Consider the following 27,478-nt stretch of genomic DNA (forward strand, 5'->3'; position numbering starts at 1 on the left):
AAAAGCAAATGTGCAGGTGAGACCGGCTGAGGTAAGCATAATATCACTAAAGGCCAAGTTATCAATAAGAGCCAACAGTCTAGACATGTGAAAACCAATGGACTAAGAAGCACTGATGGCTAAAATAGGAAATATTCTACTACCACAGTGTTTATAGTGTTTATCAAGGAAATGAGATACTATTTGTTGTCAAAATGGTAAGAATGTAGAAAGATGTACAATGTAAGAATGCGGAAACAATGTAGAAAGATGTGGGGGCTGGAGAGATGGCTCAGAGGTTAAGAGCATTGCCTGTTCTTCCAAAGGTCCTGAGTTCAATTCCCAGCAACCACATGGTGGCTCACAACCATCCATACTGAGATCTGGTGCCCTCTTCTGGACTGTAGGTGTACATGCAGGCAGAACACTGTATACTTAATAAATAAATAAATCTTAAAAAAAAAAAAAAAAGAAAGAAAGAAAGATGTACAATGTAAGAATGCGGAAACAGTGCAGAAAGATGTACAGTGCCGAACGCTGGGCAGAGTGAGGGAAGGGGGCATAGTCACATACTACTGATGGGAGGAAATGTGAGCTCCAGCAGCTTCCTGCGTCTATACTACACAGGTAGAGAAACCGTTTCTCTGAAAGCCTTTAGAAGGACTTAGAAGAACTCTCTTCTCTGCTGCAGAAAAAGCATCAAAATCCTGGTTAGGGGTGGGGGTGAGGAATGGGGGTAGGGGGAACCGAGTTTGAGGGCTCCACAGCAAGTCCCAGGCTAGCCAGCTTTGGGCCTTGACATATATTCTCTCTCCCTCTCTCTCTCTCTCTCTCTCACACACACACACACACACACAGTACCGTCACCTTGTATTACACAGTGTTACAATGTGGTTATCAAGAAATGGCTGATTTCAGGGCTGAAGCGATGGCTCAGTAGTAGTGGCTAGGAGCATCAGCAGCTCTTCTACAGGACGGAGTTCAGTTCCCAGCACCCATGTCAGTCAGGAAGCTCTTAACTGCCTGGGACAGCAGCTCCAAGGGACCCAAAGTTTAAAAGCAACTTTCAGCATTAGCTTAGCATATTTTCTGTATTATTTGAGTTTATAAGAGTGAAATTATATTCAGTGTGTTTCTGTAACAAAATATAAGGTTCATTAGGATATATTACTGATTGAAGGAAACTATATCTGTATCTATATATATAAAATCCCATTTTAGTTGGCAAAATAAATTGAGGAAAATTTTAACCTTTAATATACATACACATATATTCTTTTGTTCTTTAAAGAATAGGTTTTGATACTTTAAAGAATATTTTGATACTTAAAGTCGTAAATATACAATTAGGAAAAAAACTGCTTCCTACACAAATACTTTTCCTAATAAAGTGAAATAGAATATTTATTATATTCTGTATTAATGTAGAACCTAGATTTTTTTTCCTTTCCTAGATGCCTTCCTGCCTTTTTTTTTTCCCAAGAAAAGTTTTTAATAAGATAATTTCCACTTGTGTAATAAATTCGGCCATTGGGTTTTTAGAAAATCGGTGACTACACTACAGAAAGTGTTCTTAGCTTGAAAAGCTGCTTTGGGTCTGATGTGGTAGTGCACAGCGCTGGTCCCAGACTGGGCAGGCAGGAAGGCTGTGCAGAGTTCATCCGTCCAGAGGCCATCTCTGGCAGCACAGTGAATTCACACCAAGCAGGGTGATGTAGCTGTCAGAATTTACAGTGTATGTGTGTACAGCTGTTGGCCAGGCAGAGTGGACTCTGACACACAGGTTATGCACACACAGTCTCCATAAAAACCACATGCTAGCCAGTGCAAATCAGAGAGCTACGAGGGGAGGAGCCTGCAGGCTGCCTCAGGGATGCCGATTCCTCTACCAAACCAGGGAATCTTCTAAAAGGGATTAGCCATTAACCCAACCATGACAGCCCAAAGCCCAGGAGCCAGTGAAAGCGAGTCGTGTGTGGGCGCAGGGGGCCTCCTTCCACGGTCACTATCACAACTCAGGGAGTGGGAGGGGGAGGGAGAGGTGGGGGGGAGCCCAGATAAGAAGCCACAACCAGATCACCCAACGCTTCGACTCTGCTCGCATCCACACACACAGTTTTCCTGTGCTTCTCAGACCCGGAAGCTATTCCTACTCATTTCTGGGTCTCCGATACCTCTGCACGCTGAGAGGCACCATTGGTTTCTGGGCTCCTGAGGTCACTCAGCTTCCCAGACTCTAGTGCCCGAGACTGACAAGACCTTCCATGTTGCGGCTTCTAGTGTGGATGACCTCACACTGCTCGATCACTGCACACACAGTGTACAGCAGAAAGATTCCTTGCGGAATTGAAATTTATTTCTTTTTCTTTAATAATCAAAGTTGGCGGGGGGGACCAGCAAAAGCTGGATTCTGGCCTTTGGACACTGGAGCTTTGGTAAGATTAAGGGTCTTTGTGTCCTCGGAAAGTGGGTAGGGGCGTGTGGCTCGATGGTCAGAGCTTGAGCCTCGGGAAGGACAGACTTGACAGACCTTAGCTACCCTTTACTGGTTGCCTGGCTGCAGGCAGCTGACTCAGCCTGGGTCCTTCGTGCTGCCTACTAGTCAGGGCTGGGTGAGATGGAAACATTAGCATTGCACGTCCAGGAAGTTCAGTTGCTCAAGGAATGCGGCCTCTGGCAGCAGCAGTCTTTCATTACAACCCTGAGGTCCATTCTTTAAAAGGTATGATGGAGCTGGAGATGGCTCAGTGGGTAAGAATGCTCTTCCAGAAGAGCAGGAAGATTCCCAACGTCCACACAGCAGTTCACAACCGTCTCTAACTCCAATTCTAGGGGCTCTGACACCCTCGTCCAGCCTCTGTGGGCACTGCACACACATGGTATGCACACATGCAAAACACCCACAAACATAAAATCAAATTTCCAAATGAAAAAAAAAAAAAAGAAAAGAAAAAGATCCCTTGCAAAGCTGTCCAGTAGTATCCTTAGGACACTCAGAGCTGCCGGAAAACCAGGCCTGAGAGAAGAACTGAGGAAAGACACAGAAATAAATAGCAACTCTGAGTGAAAAGGAACTAGCCAGAAACTAGACAGAGAAGGGGAAGATCCTGAGTTCCGAGCAAGAGTGAAACCCTCATCTCCGCCCCAGGAAAAACCCCATCAGGTGTGGTGGCGGCGCAGGCCTGCAGGCAGCGGGTGTGAGGGCCACCACCCTCTGTGTGGGAGGTCAGAACTATGAGCACAGGTAGCGGGCCACACCACCAGGCTCCATTCAACTGAAAACCAAAACCGAGCTGCTGAGTTTAGTGAGGACCAGTAATTAGAAAAGAGCACGAGGGAAGAGATGTAAGGACTGGGCCTTGGCAACTGGGCAGATAGCTTCCTGTGGACCGGAGCTCTGTTCCCAGCCCCCATGGTGGGCGGCTCACAATCGCCAGGAGATCTGACGGTGTTTTGGCATCTTCTGACACTGCACACATATGTACGCCTCTCCCTACATATACTTATATAAAAAGATTGGGAACTCTGGCCAGCAGACACACACTTTTAGTCCTACATAAAGTGAGAAAAAGCGTACGTATGTATTTATGTTTTTAAGACATTATTGGCTCCTCATGGCTGAAAGAGACCTTCCACTGCTTTCAGTTAACACTGGGAGACTTCTGGGGCCAGGGGTAGTCCGTGTGCTCAGCTGAGCTCCTAATGCTGGCTGTACAGAGCTCCAACTGTCTTCAAAATTTGCTAGAGTGGCTGACAGAATTCAGAAACTATGTCATTAGTCCCTAAGAGGCACAACCTGATGGGAGAAAGGCACAGTACATGGGGTATTTCCATCCGCTCCGGCGGCCATGCTCAGCACCGGGATAAGCCGCTAACCTGGAAGCTGCAGCTCACTTTCTTTTGGGTAGTGGTGGAGGCTTAACTACAGAGACAAGATGGTTCCTGGTTGTCACTATGGCTTAGCTGGGACTGTCTTCCAGGGACAAAGGGGTGAAGTCTGGCTCTAGTGTGGCAGCATGGAGGAGGAGACAGACAGCCCCCGGTCACTGGAGCAGTGCCTTCAGAAGGGGATGAGCTAATGCGTGGAGAACTCCGAGTAAGTTCTCTTGAGGGGTTTTGTTTTAAAGGTCTGGCCTCTGAGTCTTCCTCTGGTGTCCTCTCCTTCATGCATGGCAATGCACGTCATCAGCTACAAGATCTTTAACCACGCTGGCATCATGCCCTGGAGCCAGGACACTATCAGCTAAGTAAAATGGAGCTCCCAGCCACAGCCATGTCCCAACTGTAGCAGTGACCAACACGGCGTCCAGCCCTTCTCCCCGGGAAGTGCGGGAGGTACCAAGTCTCTAATCATATAGTTGGTTTCTCAGACAACCAGTCCCATCCTTCAGAGCTTTCCAAAAGTTACCTCATTAACATAGACTCGGGTGTGGCTAGAAGGTCCTTGTGAGCAACAACCTCCTTCATGGCTTTTATTATTATTACAAGAGGTTTAGAGCCTGGGTCAGTACCACTGAAGGACAATAAAATGTCCTTTTAAAAATTATGTCACACCGGGCATGGTGGTGTACACCTTTAATCCCAGCGCTCTGGAGGCAGAGGCAGAGGCAGGCAGATCGCTGTGAGTTCAAGGCCAGCCTAGTCTACAAAGTAAGTCCAGGACAGCCAAGGCTACACAGAGAAATCCTGTCTTAAAGAACAAAAAAAAAAAAAAAAACAAACAAACAACAACAAAAAAAAGTCACAACTATTCTTTTTAAAGTGTGTGAGAGCTTTCTACCATCCACTTCCTCCTCCAAAATTACTGATTAGAAGTAAATTCAATAATCTTTCTAAAATAGTTTTCTCTGTAAATAATTCAGAAACCCACTGCTCTGTAATGCACTGATAACTTCAACTTGCCGTCAGATACCCTCCACTGTGGTCTTGAACCACTCTGGAGGCTTCTCCCCCGCGAACTGGCTCCAACATGATCTTCGTCAGTTATGCTTTCTGCCTTTTTTTTTTTTTTAAACAATAAAACTATGACCTCTGGCACACCTTTTTTTTTTTTTGGTTTTTCGAGACAGGGTTTCCTCTGTGTAGCCTTGGCCATCCTGGACTCACTTTGTAGACCAGTCTGGCCTCGAACTCACAGCGATCCGCCTGCCTCTGCCTCCCGAGTGCTAGGATTAAAGGCGTGCGCCACCACGCCCGGCTCTCTGGCACACCTTTAATGCTAGCATTCAGGAGGCAGAGGCAGGTAGATCTCTGTGAGTTCAAGGACAGCCTGGTATACAAAGAGAGACCCTGCCTCAAAAACCAAACAAACTTAATTCACAAACTAAATTCCTGAATATACCCCAATTGAGGCGAGTAATATTGGCCCCTGAATTCCTAGCACACTTTCTAATTCAGTTAGCATGTATGTGTAACTTCTTTAAATATAAAAACTGCTTTTCAACTAGCCTGAAAGCAGCCTAAGTAGTGAGTGTATCATCTTGTCTGCATTTCCCAGAGCACCAGCACTACATGAGCATTAGCAGAACACATGCTTTCCTAACTCTCTTGTGCCATAATTCTATCCTCCTTGAAATGCGAGTAGTGACACATCCACCCCAAAGGACAGGGTGGGATTCCAGTTTCCACAGGTAAAGTGCATTACGTGGCTGTGGACACTGCATGGCTTGCAGCACCGTTGCACCAACAGGCTTTCCCCATCACCATGCCAGAATTTAAATGGCCAGACATGAATTACATCAGCAAACTGAGTTCAGACATGTGCAGCATGGGTGGCCAACGGAAACATGGCCGACACGATGTTGACAGGGCTGAGTCCAGGACTACAGGACTATTAACCTATTTAGTCTTCCAGTGACAAATAATTACCTCACTGCCTGATGTATGCCATAGGCTGAGCAGGTCTTAGTTTAAAAAAAAAAAAAAAAGGTGAGAGACTCCCTTTGTGCAGGGAATGTACAATTATTAGAGGACACAAGTCAGTATAGAGACAGAAAGTCTTAAGATGGGAGGAGACCTAGTTCAGCTGGGAAAGGAATGGGTGGGAACGAGAGATAGCTTCTCAAAGGACTCCTAAGGAGAAAAGTAGGGAGCCAAAGAGACCAGGATATGCAAAACACAGAAAAGCCTTATGTAACTAAGTAAGGTTTTAGGTATACTGTTATCAACAAAACAGTGATTTCCCACCCCCACCCCCCAGGTCTACCTATCAAAAAGCTTTCAATTTCTGCCAACTAAAGCGCTAAGTCCAATCCTGGGACTAATAACGTGTCCAGACTTTGAGCAAAGGACCAGGCTCCGTCTTCACTGATTCAACGATCAGCATATGAAACGATGACCAGCAGGTCCTTCATGGCACTATGACTGGAAAGGGGCTGATGGGGACCAGACCACCCTCCTCCTGACCTACAGTATGAGCCCTGTACCCCTAAGGAAAGACACACAGTTCAGGCTCTGGGCCTCACCTGATCCAGGAGTGATAAGAGGTCCTTCCAACTCAAGCGCTTCGTCTTCAGAATGGTCATCTAGCTTTTTCTTTTTTTTCTTTGTGGGATCTCTGGGTTTTTTTAAGAGAGAAAGTTCTTCAGGGTGTCTTATATCTGTTAAGGAACGGATTAGATGAAGTTAGCACAATGAGTTTACTTAACCTATTTCAAGGTATGAATTTGTCACTTCCTTCTGTGTTCGCGGCTGTCAGCTTCTGCCCAGCACTGCTACCACACTGACGTTTGACATGCTAAAACTCCCCAAAACTGTATATAGCTCACACACATCTTCCATTCTCACACTAGAAAAGAAATCCATCAAAGCTCTCTTAATTCATTATTAGCTAATAAATATAACGGCCTCAAAGCTGTCAGAGAATCGACAGGACACAGATGGGAACTCCACTGGAACTGGTGGCACACGGCTTCAATCTCAGGCAGGTGGATCTACGTGACTTGTAGGCCAGCCTGGTTTACACGGGTTCCAGGATAGCCAGGGCTACATAATTGGATGCTAGAACTCTTATCTGGTACCAATCACTCTCTATGTCATAAAGTACATATGGTACATGAAGCATATGTAATGATTATCTTATTAACAGGCATTTTCCTCTAACTTCTTAGCTGTGAGTGTTTTGTCTGCGTGTATGCCTGTGTGCTGCTTAGGGTTGTGAGCTACCATGTGGGTGCTGGGTGCTGAATCCTAGTCCTCTGAGAAAGCAGCCAGTGCTCTCAGTTTCTGAGCTATTTGCCAGATCTTATGCACCAGCACGCCTCCAGAGGGACTGGCGTGGGGATGCACGGAGGAGAGAGCTGCTGAGGTAGTGGGTGCTGAGGTAGCGGGGGCTGACGGTAGCGGGGGCTGACGGTAGCCGGGGCTGACGGTAGCCGGGGCTGAGGAAGCGCGGCTGCATTCTGGCCATTGTCAACTGACTATTGCCCGCACCCTCTGCCATTAGCATGGTGGCTTAACCAACGGGCTGTAACACTGCAGTTGTCACCGCCGGCTTTGCAACTCCGAGTTTCCGCTGCCACCTGGTACTGGCAATCTCTAAAAAGAGCTAACTGTAATGCAGTGGAAAAACACTCTTCCACGTCTCTGGTGATGTCATGAGTCTTGCGCATGGACCTTGCTCCGGGCACTCCAGCAGTTCCTGAAGGAATCCCACCTGGAAGCCGGTGATGCTCGGAACCATCCCACGAGAGAAGCGTACACTTCCGGTGCTGTGCTTGGCAACCCGGCGGTGAGAAATGCAGAGCCACACAGACCCAAGCAAATATTTCTTACATGTTAGATGCAATACATACTATGTCCTGAATTGCAAGACTCAATATTATCCCTCCCACAAAATTAGTGGGACCTTAGTCAGCTCTCCCTTAGTTGATAAGCAGGTTCAAAAAGCGTGGGTGTGTATGTGTGTGTGTGCAGGCATGTGTGTGTGCCCATGAGAGCATGTGTAGAAACCAGCAGTCAGTCAACATCAGGTATCTTCCTCAATTGTTCCCAACATTATTTTTTAAGATAAGGCCTAGCACTGAACTCGGAGGGTAGTGACTGGCTAGGCTGGCCACCCAGTGAACCCTCGCGCCCTTCAGCTCCCTGCACGGGTGTTACAAGTGCACGCCATCATGCTTGGCCTTTTACATGGATGTAAGGGACCCAAACTCAGGTCCTCACACTTATGCAACAAGCCAACTGCCCACCCTCACAGAGTCTATGAAAAACAAAACAATCCGTAAGAGACATTTTCTTTGAAAATAATAAAATGGAAAAAAAGAAAAAGAAAATAGTAAAATGGGTGAACTAAACTAATTGATCTCGAGTCATCATAAAGTTACAGCGCAAACTGAGGAAAGCACCAAAGCCGTTCAAACGGAAGGGAATGCCTCCCACAAACACCGCTAAACAATGAGTGATTCGCAGAGGCTTTCAAAGGAAACATTAGCATTTACCTAACTCCATGTGTTAAAAATTAATTCTTAATGAATTGTGGGCCTGCATCCAACAGTAAAACTGGAAGACACAGGCAGGACAGAGGCAGTCTGAGGAGAATGTACCCGCTCCTCCCCTGAAGCTCACGTGTGTGGTCACTTGGCTTCCACTGGTGGCACTGTCTGAGGCGGCTGCGGAGCCTGGGTGAAGGACTACATCACTCTGAGCGTTTATAGCTTTGCCCCACTTCCGCTTCACGTGCGTGTGAAGAGGGGTGCTCATCGGTTCCAGCTCCTCCCACCCCGCCTGCTGCTGGCTGCCATGCCTCCCTCATGATGGACTCTTATCTTCTCAAGCCATGGGCCAAAATAAGTGCTTTCCTCTGCAAGTTGCTTTTGGTCAGGGGCACTTTGCCAGAGCAACAGAAACATAACCAATACAGATGCAAACCCTCCCACCCCACAAACTGCCTTTGGGGCTGGAGAGCAGTTGGGAGCTCCTGTTATTCTTGCAGAAGACCCATGTTTAGTTCCCAGCACCCATTCTAGGTGGCTTACAACCAACTCTAACTCTAGTTCCTGAAGGTCTAGTGCCCTCTACTGGCCTCTGCTGGCACAGGCACACATATGGTACACACATGCAGGCAGGCATTCACATATAAAATAACAATACATAAACCCTCTAAAAATTGCCTCTTTCTTAAAACAAATTAGCCAAGGGGGCTGGAAATAAGGCTCAGTGGTTAAGAGCACTGCTGTTCTTCCAGAGGACCCAGGTCTGAGTCCCAACACTACATGGAGGCTCACAAACCTCTGTAATTCCCTTTCCAGGGGAATCCAATACTCTCTTCTCACCTCTTGAGGGCATTTGGCACACAGATCTACACACAGGCAAAACATACATACACATAAAATAGAAATAAATAAAAAATTTAAATTAACCAACCTGCATTTTGAAAGGCACTGTTCAGAAAATTAAGAGAGAAGCAATATATTGGTATCAAATGTTTGCAAGCACACCTAAAAGACTTGTATTTAAAATATGTAAAGAATATTTACTATTCAAGAAGAATAAAGCCACTGGGACTAAAGACTGGGACAAACTTTTCATCAATGAATGGCCCAGAAGATAATGGATTACCACTCATCAAAGAAATGTGAATTAAATTATAATGAGATAGCACTCTAATACCCCACCCACCATACCCACCCACCCTCCCCCACACATACACATCAAAGCACCTTCAAAGATGCACAGGTGGGAACTATGAGAGGAGGTGAGAGCCATCTGCAGCTCTCATACGCAGCTGGATGGGCTGGGAAATGAGGGACTACGTGGAACAGTCCCCCAGTTTCTTACAGTTTAGACATGCAGCTGGCACACAGCTTGGATACCCTCCTGTACACCCAACAAAGTGAAAAGCACATCTACAGCAGCTTTATTCATAAGTTCCAAACTGGGAGTAACTCAAATGGATTTTTTTTTTTAATGTGCAATTTGCATATTATTAGAAACAATGCTCATACAATGAGGCCCATTCACCAGGAGGAAGAAACAACCTATTGACACATACAGCACAGTGAACGGGTCTAAATTAAGTGGAAGAAGCTAATCCAAAAGGAGAAAAATCCATGATTAATACCTATGATTCCACTAATAAAATTTCAAGAAGCCAACAGATCTCAGTGACGGACAGCAGCTGAGTGGTACCAACAGGGAAAATTGACAGAAGATGGAAAACAGTTTGTTTTTAAACTGTGGTGAGTTTGCAGGTGTAGACACAGCCCTCAAAATTCAAACTGAATGTTGAACCAGGAAGACGGATGTTTAGTCCTTAGAGCAAGCTCCAGCGCAAGGCCGTCTCACAATCCAAACCAAACACTTCACAGTTTTACAGTTTAAATGGGTATGGACAGTTGTGTATTGGTCACATCCCAATCTACTTAATTAAGGGCCAGGTATGGGGGTGCAGGCCTTTACTCATCACCGAGGAGACAGAGACCTCTGTGAGTTCAAGTCCAGCCTGGTCTACTATAGTGAGTTCGAGGCCACCTAGTGAAACACTATCTTAAGAAAAGAAAAAGTGCAGAGAGATAGAAAAGCCAAAAATAAGGAAGAGGGAAAAGAGCTGCACAAAGCAGGCTGTGACAGAAGCTCACTCACAGCACCACGGTCCTTTAAGTGGCAGCCTTCTAGCTCACATCTGACCCACTAGGAAGCTCTTTGTTTCAAGGAAACCCGAAACTAAGATCTGCCATCTGGCTAAAGGGCCAAGAGACACAATTTAAGGTAAGAAAACACAGCCAAATTACCTGAACTCAAACGAAAGACCTTTGTTTACCAGAACTCAGGCAGGCTACCCAGTCTGCCAAGGCCTGAGCTTCCTCATTAACTGCTGTGAAAAGTAAAGGATAAGAACTGTTTTGTCTTATTTACAAGTTTCCTTTTGTCCATGAGACATACATTCTCCTACCCCCAATGGGTGCCCAGCAACCTCCGATGGTAGCAAACTCTACAGTGGTTCTTGTATATACATAGCTATAAGAAAGCTCACAGCACAGATTAAATGGCAACCAATAATTAAAGGACAATCTCTACATAGACTCTAACAAACAAAAGTTACATAAATAAAATATTGCCAATTTCACGCTTGTTCTTCCTGTGGTATCTTAGACGTCCTCGAGGGCACTTTTAGGCTTCTTTGCAGACCCACTCCTGCACTCTGAGACCACTCAGGGCTAAACACAAACCACGAGAGCTGATGTGCTAACTTGACGGCAACTTGGTGGCTAAGGGCAGTGTGTGTGTGCGCAACTGAGCAAAGGGTGAGGCAAGGGGAGGCTTCACCATCCTGCTTAGAAGGCTACAAAACTTATAGCTGTCTATTTCTGGAAATTTCCATTCAATATTATAGAACTGTGTCTGACCAGTGGTAAATGGAATCTTGGGGGGTGAAACCACAGGCACAGTGGGAGTACCATCTCATGTAGTGTTTTCTTCTAATTGTTAAAAAAAAAAAAAATACAGTTGTGGTAAAAATAGAAAAAAAGTATGATTTATAAATGTTTTGGGTTTTTTGGGGGGGGGGCAGAGACAAGATCATACTATGTAGCCTTGGCTGTCCTAGAACTCACTATGTACACCAGGCAGGTCTTGAACACAGGGCATAGAGATCCGCCTGTCTCTGCCTCCCTTTAAGTGCTTCCTTACTGAAGCATAACCATGTAGATAATAATTTTAACACCTACACAGTCCTCTGTAAATATAATGACCATTTCTTCTAATACTGATGCCATTACTAAATTCTTCTACAAACACCTGGGTTCATCTTTCTTTATGCCACATTTCTCTTGCGAATGACTGATTCCCCCAAAGGCCATGACAATCTTAAGGCAAAAGTGGAGCAAGAAGACCTGTGTCTTCCTATTAAAAAGCTGGCTGTGAACTCTGTGTGTCGCTCAGGATGACCCCAGGTCGTCTTGCATTCACTACCTTCCAAACACAGGGACGACACATATGACGGCTAGTTAGGACAGGGATGACACATATGACGGCTAGTTAGGACAGGGATGACACATACGATGGCTAGTTAGGACAGGGATGACACATATGATGGCTAGTTAGGACAGGGATGACACATGTGACGGCTAGTTAGGACAGGATGACACATATGACGGCTAGTTAGGACAGGATGACACATATGACGGCTAGTTAGGACAGGGATGACACATGTGACGGCTAGTTAGGACAGGACGACACATATGATGGCTAGTTAGGACAGGATGACACATATGACGGCTAGTTAGGACAGGGATGACACATACGACGGCTAGTTAGGACAGGGATGACACATATGACGGCTAGTTAGGACAGGATGACACATATGACGGCTAGTTAGGACAGGATGACACATATGACGGCTAGTTAGGACAGGGATGACACATATGACGGCTAGTTAGGACAGGGATGACACATACGATGGCTAGTTAGGACAGGATGACACATACGATGGCTAGTTAGGACAGGGATGACACATACGATGGCTAGTTAGGACAGGGATGACACATATGATGGCTAGTTAGGACAGGGATGACACATACGATGGCTAGTTAGGACAGGGATGACACATATGATGGCTAGTTAGGACAGGGATGACACATACAATAGCTAGCTGTAACTGTTAACTGGGCACAATCTAAAAGTGTCTGGGAACACTCTGGTCTCTGCAGATCATATAAATCTTTTTCTTTTCTTTTCTTTTTGTCTTTTTAAAACTACCTGAGAAAAGGGTCTCAGTGAACGACTGTCTAGATCATGGTGATCTATTGGTACGTCTGTGGGGATGGCCATGATTTATACGTCTGCAGGGATGGCCATTGCTTACATGGGAAGATGCAGGCCACTGTGGCCAGCACGCTCCCTGGGTTTGGGTTCTGGAAAGTCTCATCTGGCAGGAAATTAATATGTAGAATATGTTTTTTAAAAAACTCAAAACATTAAATCCTTCCCCATACACCATCCAATCAAAAATGGGCAAAGAATTTCCACTGAACACACACAGAGAGGCTGGAGAGGTGGCTCTGTGGTCAGGCTGCTTTTCCGAGAGCCGAGGTTTGAGCACCTCATGACGGCTCACAACTGTCTGAACTTCAGTCCCACAGGATCCAATGTCCTCTTCTGATCTCTAACAGACAAACATAATAAAAATAAAGATGAAAAATTCTAAAGGAGAGGAAACACAGAGAGCCAATAAGTATTTATGTATTTTTTGGTTTTTCAAGACAAGGTTTCTCTGTGTAACAGCTCTGGCTGTCCTAGAACTCGCTCTGTAGTCCAAGCTGTCCTCGAACTCACGGAGATCCACCTACCTCTCTCTCCCAAGTGCTAGGATTAAAGGCATGCGCCACCACTGCCAAGCGGCCAGTAAGTATTTAAAACAAAACATTTCACATCATCAGTAGTCAAAGAAACACAAATAAAAAACTTCACTGAAACCTCATTTCAACCCAGTGAGAATATCTATCATCAAAAAGTCCAGTGTGGGACTGGAGAAGTGGCTGAACAACTGAAGAGCACTGGCTGCTCTTCCAGAGGACCCAGGTTCAAATCCCAGCACCGACACGGTAGTTCCTGTCTATATAAACTCTAGTCTCTCTAGCTTCCTTGGGTACCAGGCACAGACATACACGCAAGCAAACACTCACATCCACAAAATGAAATAACAGGAACCTTTATTACTAGTGAGTGTGGAATAGTGCAGCTGCTCTGGAAATTTGTGTGGGGCTGTCTCTGAAAACTGACAAATGGAGCTACCATCTGTTCCAGCTCTAACAGGCTGCGCAGACACTCGGGGCCTTTGGTAAGTCAGCATGCCACAGGGGTCTGGGCATGTAATGTTCATTGCTACACTATTCATGAAGATAACCATGTTAAGTGAAATAAGCTAGTCGAAGACAAACATTCCACGTTTTCTCTCATAATCAGACTCTCTCTTCCCTTTCTCCCCACAGATGAATGTAATCATATGTGTGTTGAACATGAAGGTAAAAGCGGATTATATGGGAGAAGAAGGGACCAAAAGATATGCAAGAGAAAATAAGAGGTGACGGAGGAGGAAGAGACCAACACTGCATTTAGTGGAATCTGGATTCATCAATATACATATAGATGACCTACATAGAGAGAGAAAGTATGAAAATAGAAGAAAGAGACTATTGGGGAGGAGAAACAATGGGGCGGAACATGAGTAAAGTACACTAATACATATTTAGGAAGATGTCATATGGGGCCCGATATTTTATACAACTAGTGATACCAACAAAAAGGATATGCATATTTTAGTTACATAACCAAGAAGCAAGGGTTTCTTTCCTTTTTGAGATAGTGTCTCCCTCACTGTGCAGCCTTGGCTAGCCTGGAACTCATTACGTGGACTAGGCTAGCCTTGAACCCATAACAATCAGCCTGCCTCTGCCTCCACGTGCTGTGATTAAAGGTGTGCACCACCACGGCTGGCTCTTCACTCTTGTATACTCAAGAGTTAACAGGAACTCCCCCTTACCTGTGGCTTTTGGGTCTGGTGCCTCATTACGATGACTGGGTATGTCCGGAAACCCAGGAGATATTTCAGGGGAGCTTTCTGACCTGAACTCACCTGACAACCGAGTCACTGTTCCCCCAGGTTTTTCCAACTTCATACAAATGCGTGGTGTGTATTATCTGTGCTCACGTGTGTGGGGGGTGCATGGTGTGTGTGCACAGGCAGCGAGGAGGCCCTAAGTTGTTGTGGGGAATCTTCCCCCATCATTTTTCTACTTACCTATGCAGGAGAGTTTTTACATCAAACTCAGAAATGCAGCGAGTCTCACTAGCCAGCTTGCTCCCAATCCCCGGTCTCTGCCTTCCCTGGCTTGTACAGGCGGGTCGCCAGGCCCACCCGGAGTGCAGGTGGGCTCTGTAGGGCTCTGTAGGCCCTCTTGCTAGTGCCGAAAATGCTTTCCGCTGCTGGGCTATACCCACAGCCCCACACAGAGTACTTTCTAAATGATCGAATTTAACATCCGAGGGACCTTATATGGTGGCTCTCACGAGTTGCAATTTTGGCTTGAAAGCTTAGCACAAGGGAGTAGCAGAGCACTCCTCTGGTCTGTGTGGGAGAGCAGTTCTGGGGAGGATAACTCAGGAGGGAGTGACTGCCCAGGAGGTTGGCAGCCTGGGGCCCAAATGGAACAAGATGCAAAGAAGAAAGTCCACCGCACACGCGCTCTCTGCTTCCTCGTGGCGGAGTTGTAAGCTGCTCTGCTCCCCCGCGCCCTCCCTGCCACAATAAGCCTCTAAAACTGATGCCAAGCTGCTTCTCCTGGGTATGTGTCACAGTGACTCTCAGCACACATAGGTATTTATGAACTGTATTATTTTCCCCCAAGACAGGGTTTCTCTGTGTAGCCTTGGCTGTCCTGAACTTGCTTTGTAGACCAGGCTGGCCTCGAACTCACAGCAATCCGGCTGCCTCCGCCTCCCGAGTGCGGGGACTAAAGGCGTGCGCCACCACGCCCGGCTTGAACTGCACTTTTAACTCTCAGCCGGCACTGTCATGTTTGGACAAGAGAGGGGGATAAGGAAATGCCATGCTGGGCTGGAGAGACGGTCCAGCAGTTAAGATGGCACACTGCTCTTACAGAGGAGCCACGTTTAGTTCCCAGCACCCACACCAGGCAGCATGTAATCACCTTTAACTCCAGTTCCAGGGGAATCTGACATGTCTGGCCTTGGAGGGAACCACACTCCCAAAACAAACAGCCAATGCGTGTTCCTTCAAGCTTCCATCATGTGTCAGTACTAAGTGGGGGCAGGCTGGAAGCAATCTCTCCCCCCTCCAACAGTTGTTTCCACTTAGATAAATTACATTAGCAGACAGTTAAAAAAAAAAAAAATCCAAAATACTGGAGGACACAAAATGAGTCACAGGTGAGCTATGACACAATTCCACCACTTCTGTGTCACTGTCCAGCTGAGAGATTGGAAATCAACCATGTGTCATCTGAAGTCTTCTCAAGTGTTTTTGGCATGTTTCCTGGGTCCTGAGAATTTCTGCACTGCACAATTCATACATTGAGAATTTTGTTCCTAAGTCATTTCCTGTCCAGCTCACAGCCTATGAATGTAACTAAAATAGCAACAATATTAACTACTATTAACTACTCAGTGGGTCATAAACAGACAAGTACTTTTGAACGAGCTAGGCCAATGCAAGCTGCTTGTCAAGTCAAAATGGTGGACAGAATGCTTGGAGACCTTCTTGCTCCAGCATTCTTGTTCTTATAAAACTTCTATAAAGTTAAGTTTTATTCCTGCTTCTTACAAAGTAACTAGAAGTTCAGAAGAGCTCGTCTCAGTTTCCTAGTGGTGCGAAGTCCCATCTGTGGTCTGCACAAGCCACTGGATGCACATGCAGTAAGACTAATCGGTTTTCCTTTTATTATAGTGACAACAAAAAGTAAACCTAATCATTCATGTAGGAGACTGCTTTACTAATGAAAGGATTTAGAATGAACTGATTTGTGGGCTGGAGAGAGAACTCAGGGACCAAGAGCTCACACCGCTCTTGCGGAGGGACAAGATTTCACTCCCCCGTGTGTCAGATAGCTCACAACCGCCCTTAACTCTAGTTTCAAGGGACCCATCACCCTCTTCTGGCCCCCACAGCACTGCCCTCACGGGTGTAAACCCGCACACAGACACGCATCTACATATTCAATTTTTAAAAATAAAAGTATAGTCTACTGACTTTGTGCCTCTCATCAGGAACTAGTAAATTTTTAAAAACCTAAACTAACTATAAGAGTGGGACTGGAGCAGCCGGGTGTGGTGGTGCACGCCTTTAATCCCAGCACTCGGGAGGCAGAGGCAGGCGAATCGCTGTGAGTTCGAGGCCAGGCTGGTCTACAAAGTGAGTCCAGGACAGCCAAGGCTACACAGAGAGACCCTGTCTCGAAAAACCCGAAAAACCAAAAAGAGTGGGACTGGAGAACACTATGGGACTCCGTGACATGAAAATGTCAGACATAAAACATACTGTCTTATTGAATAATAAACATAGCTGGCATTCGTGAGGCCCTACATGGAGCAATGTCCTTGTACTTTTGTCACTATATAAACCTCTATATAACGCTGGCATTTAATGCTTATGAAATCAGATTTATCAAACTAATGTAGATGGACTACATCAATACTGTATGTGTGTATATAACACACTTGTGTTGTACACATACACACACACATAAAATTATAGGGGACCTAGAGATAGAGGAACTAAGAATTAGTATACTGAGGCTGTTTGAGGAAAATCATTTTAGATTTTCTCGAAAACATTTCTTGTGAGTTTCTGGTTTAGTAAGTATAATGCGCCCCTGCATTTGTTTTTACTTTTCCAGAATGACACACAAACACACACCTGCCTGTAAAGAGTTTTCAAAGGGGGAAGCACAACAGCAGGAAAGAGTGTCAGGCAGATGGGGATGGGACACACTTATAATCCCAGCGCTCAGAAGCTGGGGCAGCAGGATGTCTACAAGTTCAAAGCCAGCCTGGGCCACAAAGCAACCTTGCCTCAAAGAAACAAAAACACAAAGAAATACAACAACAAGTCAAATGGAACAGCAGGATCGGGCTGACCACTGTGGACAGTATCAACAGGAGAGAGCAGTGAGGGCCAGATGCTGGCAGTGAGGAGGCAGCAAACCAAAGCGCAGTAGATGGAAACACACTTTGCACTGGTCTCCTGCTCCGTTACTCTGTTAAATTCACCTAACCCACCATCAGGATGCTGTCAACAGAGAACTGTAACAGTCCAGGATTACGTCCTTGAGCTGCTGAGCACCAAAAGGCTCCGTGTGGGGACTGCAGAGGACAGTGAGCTAAGCCCCACCCAGTGCTCCCTGTTCGGGATCTAGGGTGTGTCATCGCTGAACTATGAACAGACATATGAGAAGAACTTCCAGGACAGAAACTCTAGAGATGCCCTAAGGTTCCTGTCCCTGCCTCTACAGTTCAACAGTGTGGGACACTGCCATGAAGTTAGTAAGCAACTGAGCTTAGGAGAGAGAATTCTGGGTTATCTGGATGGGTCCAATATCACGTCATCCTTTATAAACAAGAGATGCTGGAAAAGAGACACAAGAGAGGTGAATGAAGAAAGGTCAGATAAACTTGAGGAGAAGTCAGGAGCTCTCTAGAAATGGTGGGAAAAATCATTCCTACGACTACAAGGAACCAGACTGTACCCTGACTCTCAGAGTCGCAAGGAGAGCCAAAGGTCTAAGCAGACCAAGTGAGCCACGCTGCTGTACCCGACTTTCGGCCTACAAGGTAAAAACTCATTGTTGTTTTCAGTTGCTAAACTTATGATCCTTCCTTATGGTGGCAACAAAACGCTAACAGTTTCAAATATGGAAGTCAGGGACAGAGCTCGGTGTTGGAGTTCTTGTTAGTATGCTCAAAACAACACAGGACGAGAAAAAGACTTCCAGGAGCAAGGAACAGGGCATCAAAGAAGCCAAGACTAAGAGGCTTTAAGACATCAGCAACAGGGGAGGTGTTCTGCGTGTGCTCACTAGTCCACTGAGGCGCAACTGTATTAAAAAAGCCAACAGCCTTAAACTTATTGGTCATCTATACAACAAACACTCTGGGGAAACACAAAGCAATAAAAATTAAAATGTGCCACAGTGAAAAAACCCAACAGGAAAGATGTAGTCGGGAAGAGGGTCAACCCAAGAATATGACCCAATGGCAACGCACCAAAGGCAAATGATGACATGCCACGGAGAAGAATGAGCAAGGAAACAGTAACATTTCACATAAGAAGCAGGCCCTGGTCAGGAGTCTCCAGAAGAAGGTATGGAAATAAGTCCCTAACCAGAGAGCATCGCTATAAAAGTTCAAAATGCAACAGAAAAAGTCGCACAAGTTTCCAAGGAGAAAAAGCAGTCCACAAAGGAAAGATGAAAATGAAAATTCAGAGCACTGATGACAGAGATGGCTCAGCAGGTAAGAGCACTGGCTGTTCTTCAAGAGGACCCAGGTTCAATTCCCAGCACCCAAATAGCAGCTCACAATTGTCTGTAGCTCCAGTTCCAGATGATCCAACACCCTCACAGACACACCAATGCATATAAAAATAAAATTAATTAACTAATTAATTAAAAGAAAAAGTTTGAGACCTGCCTGCTCTACAGAGTGAGTTCCAGGACAGAACAGGGGTACACAGAGAAACAAACAAACAAACAACCCATTTTAATTAAAAGAAAAAAAATTGAAAACATTATCAAGATTTAATAACAACACTGGAACCCATCAGACCTCTGAGCAGTGACTTCCAAACTCTTAAGAGGGAAACTTTCAATCTAATAATTCTATAAAAAGCAGAATAAAGACAGTTTCAATAAACATCTTAAAATTATTTACCCTTTGACACTTTCTCATACTTTCCTTACTTCATGGAAGCTCTATTTCTCCATCCCAGGAAAATAAAAGAGAAAAACGTAGGGATCAAATGTGACAAAAAGACATTTTCAATGTATGTGTTCATGAGTGCATATGTGTATATGCATGAAGTTATATGTACAGGCTTGCACAGGCTAGAGGGTGACCAGTCTCTGGAACTGGAATTACAGTTGGTTGTGAGCCACCAACTGTGGGTGCTGGAAACCAAACCCCAGCTCTCCCTAAGAGCAGGGAGCAGTCTCAACCACTGACTCATCTCTTCAGTCTCTTGAGAAAATGTTTAAAATGTTTCTGCTTAAGGAGTGTACCAAATGGAACAAGAATGGACAGAAAACGAACACCTAAGAAGCTGCCTGAAATAACCCTCGAGGAGATAGAGGCAAGTGGGTTTCAGCGCAGTGCAGGTGGATCCACAGGCAAGGTTAGTATTTACATGTAATGAGTTATTTTCTAATTCTGCAACAAAATACTGCACAACTGGCAACAAAGAATGGCTTCTTTTTGGCTCACATTTAGAGGATGCAACCGCCATGACAGGAAGCTGCGGCAACAAGGGCCAGAAGCAACATTGTAGCTACAGTCACTGGAGGGGGGGGGGCAGGGACGGGAGTGGGGGGACGAGGGGGGCAAGAGGCGCCAGACTGGATGTTTGTGTTGTCTCCGTTACTCCTTTTTGCTTAGTATTCGGCTTGGGTCTTCCCACCTCAGTATAGACAACCCCTCAGAGACACGCCCACAGACTTGCTTCCGCGGTGACCTAAAGCCCAACAAGCTGACAAGATTAGTAGTGCTAAGGGTGACCACCCTGTTCTCAGTACATGTGTGTCTGGGTGGCTGAGGGAGCCTTTTACTTTCTGGGAAGCTGGAAAGACAGAACCTGGAAGGGACACCATGAACATGGCCTTGAACATGGTCAATTTGAAACCCCAGTGAAAGAATGATTTTGCACCTAAAGTGCTTTATTGAATAACAATGGCTTTATGAAGCAATAAACAGAGCTAAGACAAAATCCTAGGATAAATTAAGAACGGAGGGTCTAATGACGATGGAGTGTCAGGAACTTGGATTTACTACACTTTATTTAAACACTAATAAAGAAAAGGCCAAAGGGATGGATTTGGCTTTACCTATGCCAATCTACTAATTAAAGGCAGCTGGGGCTGGGAGAGGCGGAGAGAGCAAGCTCTTGCTGGGTCGAGACCCTTGAGGTGAGGGAGGGGAAGCTGGCTAGATGGGGCAGATAGAGAAGGGAGCTCTACTTACAGAGAGCTCTCCCAAAGTCTGCAGCGCTGTTTTCTAGAGTCTGGCTGAACTGTGACCTGTGTCTGTGAGCAAACACCACTCAAGACCTTAAGAAAACGGGAAAGGACCCACAACAGAAACCATGTTCCCACCAGGAAGAGTAGAAGGAGTCCCAAAAGACATCACCTTAGGACATGCCTACCTCTATGACATTGTTGTCACCTACAAAATTCCTGCTCAAGAGCTGCACAAATCCAGTTACATAAAAAGTAAAAATCAAAGGAAAAAAACCCTGATAATGTTTTAAGTAAGGTGAAGATTTTGGTCGAGCTGTGCTCACACCCATCCTGAACACAGAGCTGAAGCGTCAAGACGAAAGGTGGACATAGCTTACAAGTCACCACTGGAGACGACTACAGCCACAAAGGATGACTAAAAACCCTTTAACAGAGAGGAAGGAAGGGAGAAAAGAGAAAATAGAGGTCACAGATTGCTTTTCACAAACATTAAAACTTTTCTATTTCAGTAACATTTTTAAAAAGGTTAGCCACACACTAAGAAACTCTTAAAAACACGCCCAATAAAGCTTCTACATGATCGTAGGGTCTACCAGATGGCCCATCTTCTAAGAGCAGGGCAAAGAATTCAAGCACAGGTTGCTTCTGTGTTGCTTTGAGCGCAGTGGCAGAAAGAAAGAACGCAAAGGAGGAAAGACTTAGCTCTGCTCATGGTTTCAGACCGTCAGGGTGGGTAAGCACAGTGGCAGGAGCCTGTGTAGGGTCTACGCTAATGGTGCCAGAAGGGCCCTGTGAATCAGGCTTGTTCCTCGTGACCTGCTTCTATCAGTTAGTTCCACAGTTTCTTAAATTAGTATCACAAGCTGGGAAACAAGCTTCAAAACATCAGCTGCGGGAGACATTTCAGATTCAGATCATAACGTTGCCCAAGAAAATAGACATGCGCAACTATACTCAACTGGACTCTCGTCCACCAGAATGCTCACGTCTCAAAGGTCTTACTCACTGCTCTACTGCTGTAAGAGACGCCATGATTGAGCCAGGCATGGTGGCGCACACCTTTAATCCCAGCACTCAGGAGGCAGAGGCAGGTGGATCAATGTGAGTTTGAGGCCAGCCTGGTCTACAAAGCAAGTCCAGGACAGCCAAGGCTACAGAGAAACCCTGTCTTGAAAAAACAAAAACAAAAAAGAGACACCATGACTGAGGAAACTCCTATGAAAGAACGCATTTCATTTGGGGGATTGCTTCTAGTTTCAGTAGTTAGTCCATTGTCATAATGGAGGGTAGCACAGCAGCAGCTGGAGTGGTAGTGATAGCTACACCCTGATCCTTAAGTGGGGACACACACACACACACACACACACACACACACAGAGAGAGAGAGAGAGAGAGAGAGAGAGAGAGAGAGAGAGAGAGAGAGAGAGAGAGAGAGAGAGAGAGAGAGAGAGAACACACACACCTGGGCCTGGCATGGTCTTCTTTCAAGGCTCTCCCCCAGTGACTCACTTCCTCCAGCAAGGCCACACTTTCTAATCCTTTCAAATAGTTACCTGGTGACTAAGCACTCAAATATATGAGCCCATTGGAGGATATTCTTATTTAAACCACCACAGCAGGCACCTGGAACTCTCAAGGACCGCTGGGTCAGAACACAAAATAGCAATGGGTGGTTGGCAGTGGAGCTGGAGCAGTTCATTCTTTTAAACGTCCTGTGCCTTGTGACCCAGAATTCCTGTAAGGACTATAAGTGGATGGTTTTTGCAGCTTTATTTACATTTTTTATTCTGGTTTACTTACTGTGTGTTTGCATGTGTATGCGTGGGCTTGTATATAGGGGGCCAGATGACAACTTGCAAAATTAGTTTTCTCCTAACACAGTAAGAGTCTCAGAAATTGAACTCAGGTCTTCAGGCTACGGTGGCAAGCACGTTTACCTGCTGGGCTATGTCACCGGTCCAGAGTCCACCGTACCCTTAGACTGGTGATGTATTACTACCTTTTTGTTGCTGTGATAAAATACCATGGCCAAAAGCAACTTACAGAAGAAGTTTATTTTGGTTTTTAATTTCAGAAAAGTAAGAGTCTATAATTGATGAGAAACCATGGCAATAAGCAGCAGGCATGGCAGCAGGAGCAGGAAGTGGAAAACAGACAAGGCGAACTGGAAGTCGGGGGAGGTTACATCTCAAGGCCTGGTCCCAGCGACATACTTCCTCCGGCAAGACTGTGCAACCCAAAGCTTCCCAAACAGTGTCGCCAACTGGGGACCAAATGTGCACAGCCCTGAGCCTAAGGGGAACATTTCCCATTCAAACCACCACAGGTAAATACACATGAAGGACAGAAAAGCCATATATAGGGAAGGCCACATACTCTATGTTTATGCTTAAAAGACATTTGAGAAAAGGCTGCCCTTATAGTGACAGAAGACAGAGCAGTTGGTGGGGTCAGAGTTGCACAGGGACTGAGCAAAGTCCAGGGTGATGAGACCTCCCTGTCCCTCTGCTGTGCATGTGCCAAGCTGCACTCAACATTACCTGTACGGTTACCTCAAGCCAGCCAGAGAGTTAAGTGAGGGATGGAGACATTGTTCAGCTGTTAAAAGCACTGGCTGTATTCCCAGAAGACCCAGCTTGGATTCCCAGTACCCATAGATGCTCAAAAGCCATCTATAATTCCAGTTCCTGGGAATCTAACACCCTCTTCTGGCCTCAATGGGCACCAGTTACACATATGGTACACAGGCATACATGCAGACAAAATACCCCCACACAAAATAAATTTTAAAAGTTAAGGGAAATCAATAGTTTTTAATAAACCCTTAGTTACTTTAACGTGATTTGATGCCAGGCGTGGTGGCATACATCTGCAGTTTCAGCACTCAGGAGGCAGAGGCAGGCAGATCTGTGAGCTTGAGGCCAGCCTGATCTACAAAGGAAACCCAGAACAGCCAAGGCTAAACAGAGAAAGCCAAAGCCTGTCTCAAAAGAACAAGCAAACAAAAACCATGACTTGATCTTTACATTTTGCTTAGTTTGGCTCCTTACGGGCTTAAGAAAGAAGCATTTGGCAGACCTGCTTGACCAGCAAATCTCCTGAGCGCTGCTTAACCATTTTCTCTGCTTGCCTCTAACACGGGGAGATTGCAAACACTCATACCTCTCTGTTTCTCTGGTCTCTCTCGAAGCTAAGACTAGCCGCGTGGTCCAGGTGGGCAACGAGATGTGAGGGAAGAAGAATCTGGGAAATTTCTGCTCCACCCAGGCAAGTTTGGAAGAGAGCCCAAAAGTACCTCCCCCAAAGGGGGCCTGTCCTGATTCATTTCTAAATCAACCTGACAACACTGACTTCCCTGGGCAACGGAGCAGAGAGCCGTGAGCTCAAATAACCCTTTTCTCCCAAGTTGCTTTCGGCTGGGGTGGTCACCGCTGCAACAGACAACCCAACTAAGGCAGAGCCTTGTCCTTGAAGACATGTCACTTGTCACTCTAGTTCTCCCGTGTGACCTCTCGCCATGGAACATATAAACCCTGACTTAGAACACAGCTGAGTTAGGATTTCAGCCTACAGCCAAAAATGAACTTATAAAGAACAAAATATACGAGAAAAATGATTTGAAAATAAAGTAACAAGCGCTAAACAATTTTTAGACTAAAACAAATTCTTCGAGGGTACAAATAAGCAGAAAGTATTGTCGTTATTATTATTATTTCCTTTTCATCTTTGCAGGAAACCCTCTCATCTGCTCTATTCTCACTGTACGTATGTCTCTACCAAATACAGGTGCCCTCCCCAGGGGCAGGCCAGAAGAGGAAAACAGGAACGGATTAGCAGTGGCCTAAGTCATCTCACTATGGGAAGACGGAGCTCAAGTCCGTAAACACCAACCTAAGACACTGTCAGCACAGAGCACTGTCAAACACTGGGAGGAGACTGTCCATGTCACTGACCTGGCCTGACCTTTGTGACGTCTGCATGCCAGCATACAGGTTGGATAAAGAAGATTCTCTGACAGCAATGCTTGTTTTAAAAAGGCAGAGGCAAGAAAGTTGATCTCATTGAATCATTAAACAGCAATGACTTTTTTCTTTAACCAATTTCCTTTTTTCTTTCTTTCTTTTTGGTTTTTCAAGTCAGGGTTTCTCTGTGTAGCCTTGACTGTCCTGGACTCACTTTGTAGACCAGGCTGGTCTGAACTCACAGTGATCCACCTGCCTCTGCCTCTCAAGTGCTGGGATTAAAGGCGTGTGCCACCACCGCCCAGCTCTTTAACCAATTTTCAAAACAAAAATTTTAAAAACCTTGGAAAGATTGTTGGTATTCTGCAAAATTAGGTAATTTCCCATCCAGTTGGCTGTCAGTGTGTCCGCTGACCTTCCAGCACCTACCAACACCTACCCGTCACGTGTCCCTGGGCCCTGATGTTAATTACACGGTAGCAGCACTGGCCACGCCATCTTTCTTCCTGTTGTCTCTACTCTCACAGCAATCAAGAGCCACGAAAAGAGCCCAGAAGAGCTCAGCTAATGAAACCACAGTGACCAGCACTTAAACAAGTCACTTAATTTGAGGAAAATCGCTTGGCTTGAATATTAAATGACTTAACAGGGGAAGATAGTGCCAGGGAGCAGCGACAGAGTCACGTCAGCATCGGGCGCTCAGTGGAGGGAGGATGAGCAGGGTGTCCCCAGGTTAAGGGCAGGGTTAGCAAGCTTTTCCTACACGGGGCAGACAGCGAGAGAGAGTGTTGTCTGCCTACAGCGCCTCAACTTTGCCTTGTAATGCAAAAGTGACCAGCCAGCCAGGGCAGCATGGCTGGGCTCCACACAAGCTTGCTCATGGACAGGGGCGTTTAGATTCCTGTCAGTCTCATGTGTCTCAAACACTCCTTAGCTTTTAAAAACCATTAAAGCATACAAAAGCCTAAGCACACTTCACTCATGAATGATTCACACACGGGCAGGGTCACTGCCAAATGGATTTAACAACCCTGTGAAGCAAACACGCGCACTCTCCTTCCAACACTAGCGTCTTCTGGTACTTACGCACTCTCCTTCCAACACTAGCATCTTCTGGTACTTACGCACTCTCCTTCCAACACTAGCATCTTCTGGTACTTACGCACTCTCCTTCCAACACTAGCATCTTCTGGTACTTACGCACTCTCCTTCCAACACTAGCATCTTCTGGTACTTACATAGACTATTTTTCAGCAAGAAGACGTTCAACTACTATTAACTAAGTAAGTTAAGAATGGCCGGGAGTACCGAGACAGCACTGCGGGAAGCGAGTAAGTAGTGGAGTTATGGGGGAGAAAGAAGTGAGAAAGCAGGTAGTAGAGAGAAGATGGAAGGCGGAGAAGCCTAGGGGTTTGTGCTATGAGGAGAGGCAGGACCGGAGACTAGGAGACTGTTGCTGCTCTTGCTCCTTGGGAAATGGTGAACCACACTGCCCACCAAGAGAACCAATAACAAAGGCAAGTGCCAGTGGGCCTACGCCTTCTTCCCTCGAGAAAACCGATCACCGTGTGAGTCGCTGTGATGCCCAGGAAGAGAAGCAGACCTGCAGAGCAGAGCCCCACGACTGCCTGACATGCCGTGCTGTGTTCACTTCCTATCACCAGCCTATCTGCTAATCTCTCTAGTTGACTCTGGTGGTTCAGCGTGAGACTGGACAACTCTATGCTGAATTACAGTTTCTCTGTGCCGTGTTTGACTTTGGCCAGGGGTTTATTTCCTTTGTAATCTCTGGGTTGGACAAACATGTAAAGGCACTCAGAGGGCCCGCCCACCACGCGGCCAGCACCGAAGCAGGAGCCAGTACGATGTGCAAGTCTGTGATAGAGAACTGAGCCGTGCATGAGAGAGAAGCTGGAAGGGTTGAGCGCTGTGAAGAGAGGTGGCTCTGGAGGGCGAAGGGAAAAGAGCAACAGCCTGGTGTGAGCCGCCTGTCCCGTCACCTGAGGCCATCCATGGTGAAGTCCCAGCCTGCACTGCCACTGAGGGCTATGTCTGGGTCTGTGACATGATCCATGGTCCATGTAAAGGCATCCTGGGTATGAGCTGATCTCTAGGACCATGCTGCTATCCAAGGGCTGTGAAGAGCTGGCCCTGTCTCTCACTGACTGCAGCACTCTAGAGAGACGCCTGCACTGCATCCTGCCTCCCTGGGCAGCACAGTAGAGATGGCCCTAGTGGCAAAGAGAGGAACGAGCTGACATTGCCACTCATCTGCCATGAGGTGATGTGGGCACAGGAGAGATATCTTCTCCCCCTTGACCCTTGTCACCTGCAGCAGGCTGGAGCTGGCCCTGCCCCCTCACTGGGTGCAACACTCAGGACAGCGGGCCCTGCATCGAGGTAGCAAATAGAGTGTGTGTATGTGTGTATGTGTGTGTGTGTGTGTAGTGTACATGTATGCACAAGGCTGAGTTGGCACAGAGGCATGAGAGCTGGCCCTGCCCTTGCTGTCTGTGGCACTGGGTAAGCTAGCCGGGACCAGGCTGGAGCACTCACCACCCAGGAGGTGTGGGTGTGGGAGAGTTAGTGGGCTGACCATCTCAGCTTCCACCCAGGCCCAGATTTGGGGCTTTGGTTTAGCTCACCCCAACACACACCCCATCTATGAACCACTGGCGCACGTGAAGGGCTAGTCATCCAGATCCAAAGCTGAAGGACCTTCATGACACAGGGCAACAACAGGGTATCTGAAAGGAGTCCAGTGAGATCCAGTATTGATGGTGTAGCAGAAGCCAGAGGTCTCGAACCAGACCAATGACTCGTAATGAACATTTGCAAGTCAAACTATGTGGACAA

The 27,478-nt window shown here is 46.2% G+C and overlaps 1 protein-coding gene across 1 annotated transcript in view; it reads right to left on the reverse strand.

The window, feature by feature from the left end:
• The window catches only part of Fermt2 (FERM domain containing kindlin 2), a 78,724-nt gene that overhangs the window by 17,511 nt on the left and 33,735 nt on the right, over window positions 1-27,478 (reverse strand). The window contains exon 4 of the mRNA XM_051142934.1: window positions 6,444-6,578. Within this exon, the coding sequence (XP_050998891.1) occupies window positions 6,444-6,578 (135 nt within the window). The remainder of the gene's footprint in view (window positions 1-6,443; window positions 6,579-27,478) is intronic.

The sequence above is a fragment of the Acomys russatus genome, chromosome 3 (assembly GCF_903995435.1).
Source record: "Acomys russatus chromosome 3, mAcoRus1.1, whole genome shotgun sequence".
NCBI lineage: Eukaryota > Metazoa > Chordata > Mammalia > Rodentia > Muridae > Acomys > Acomys russatus.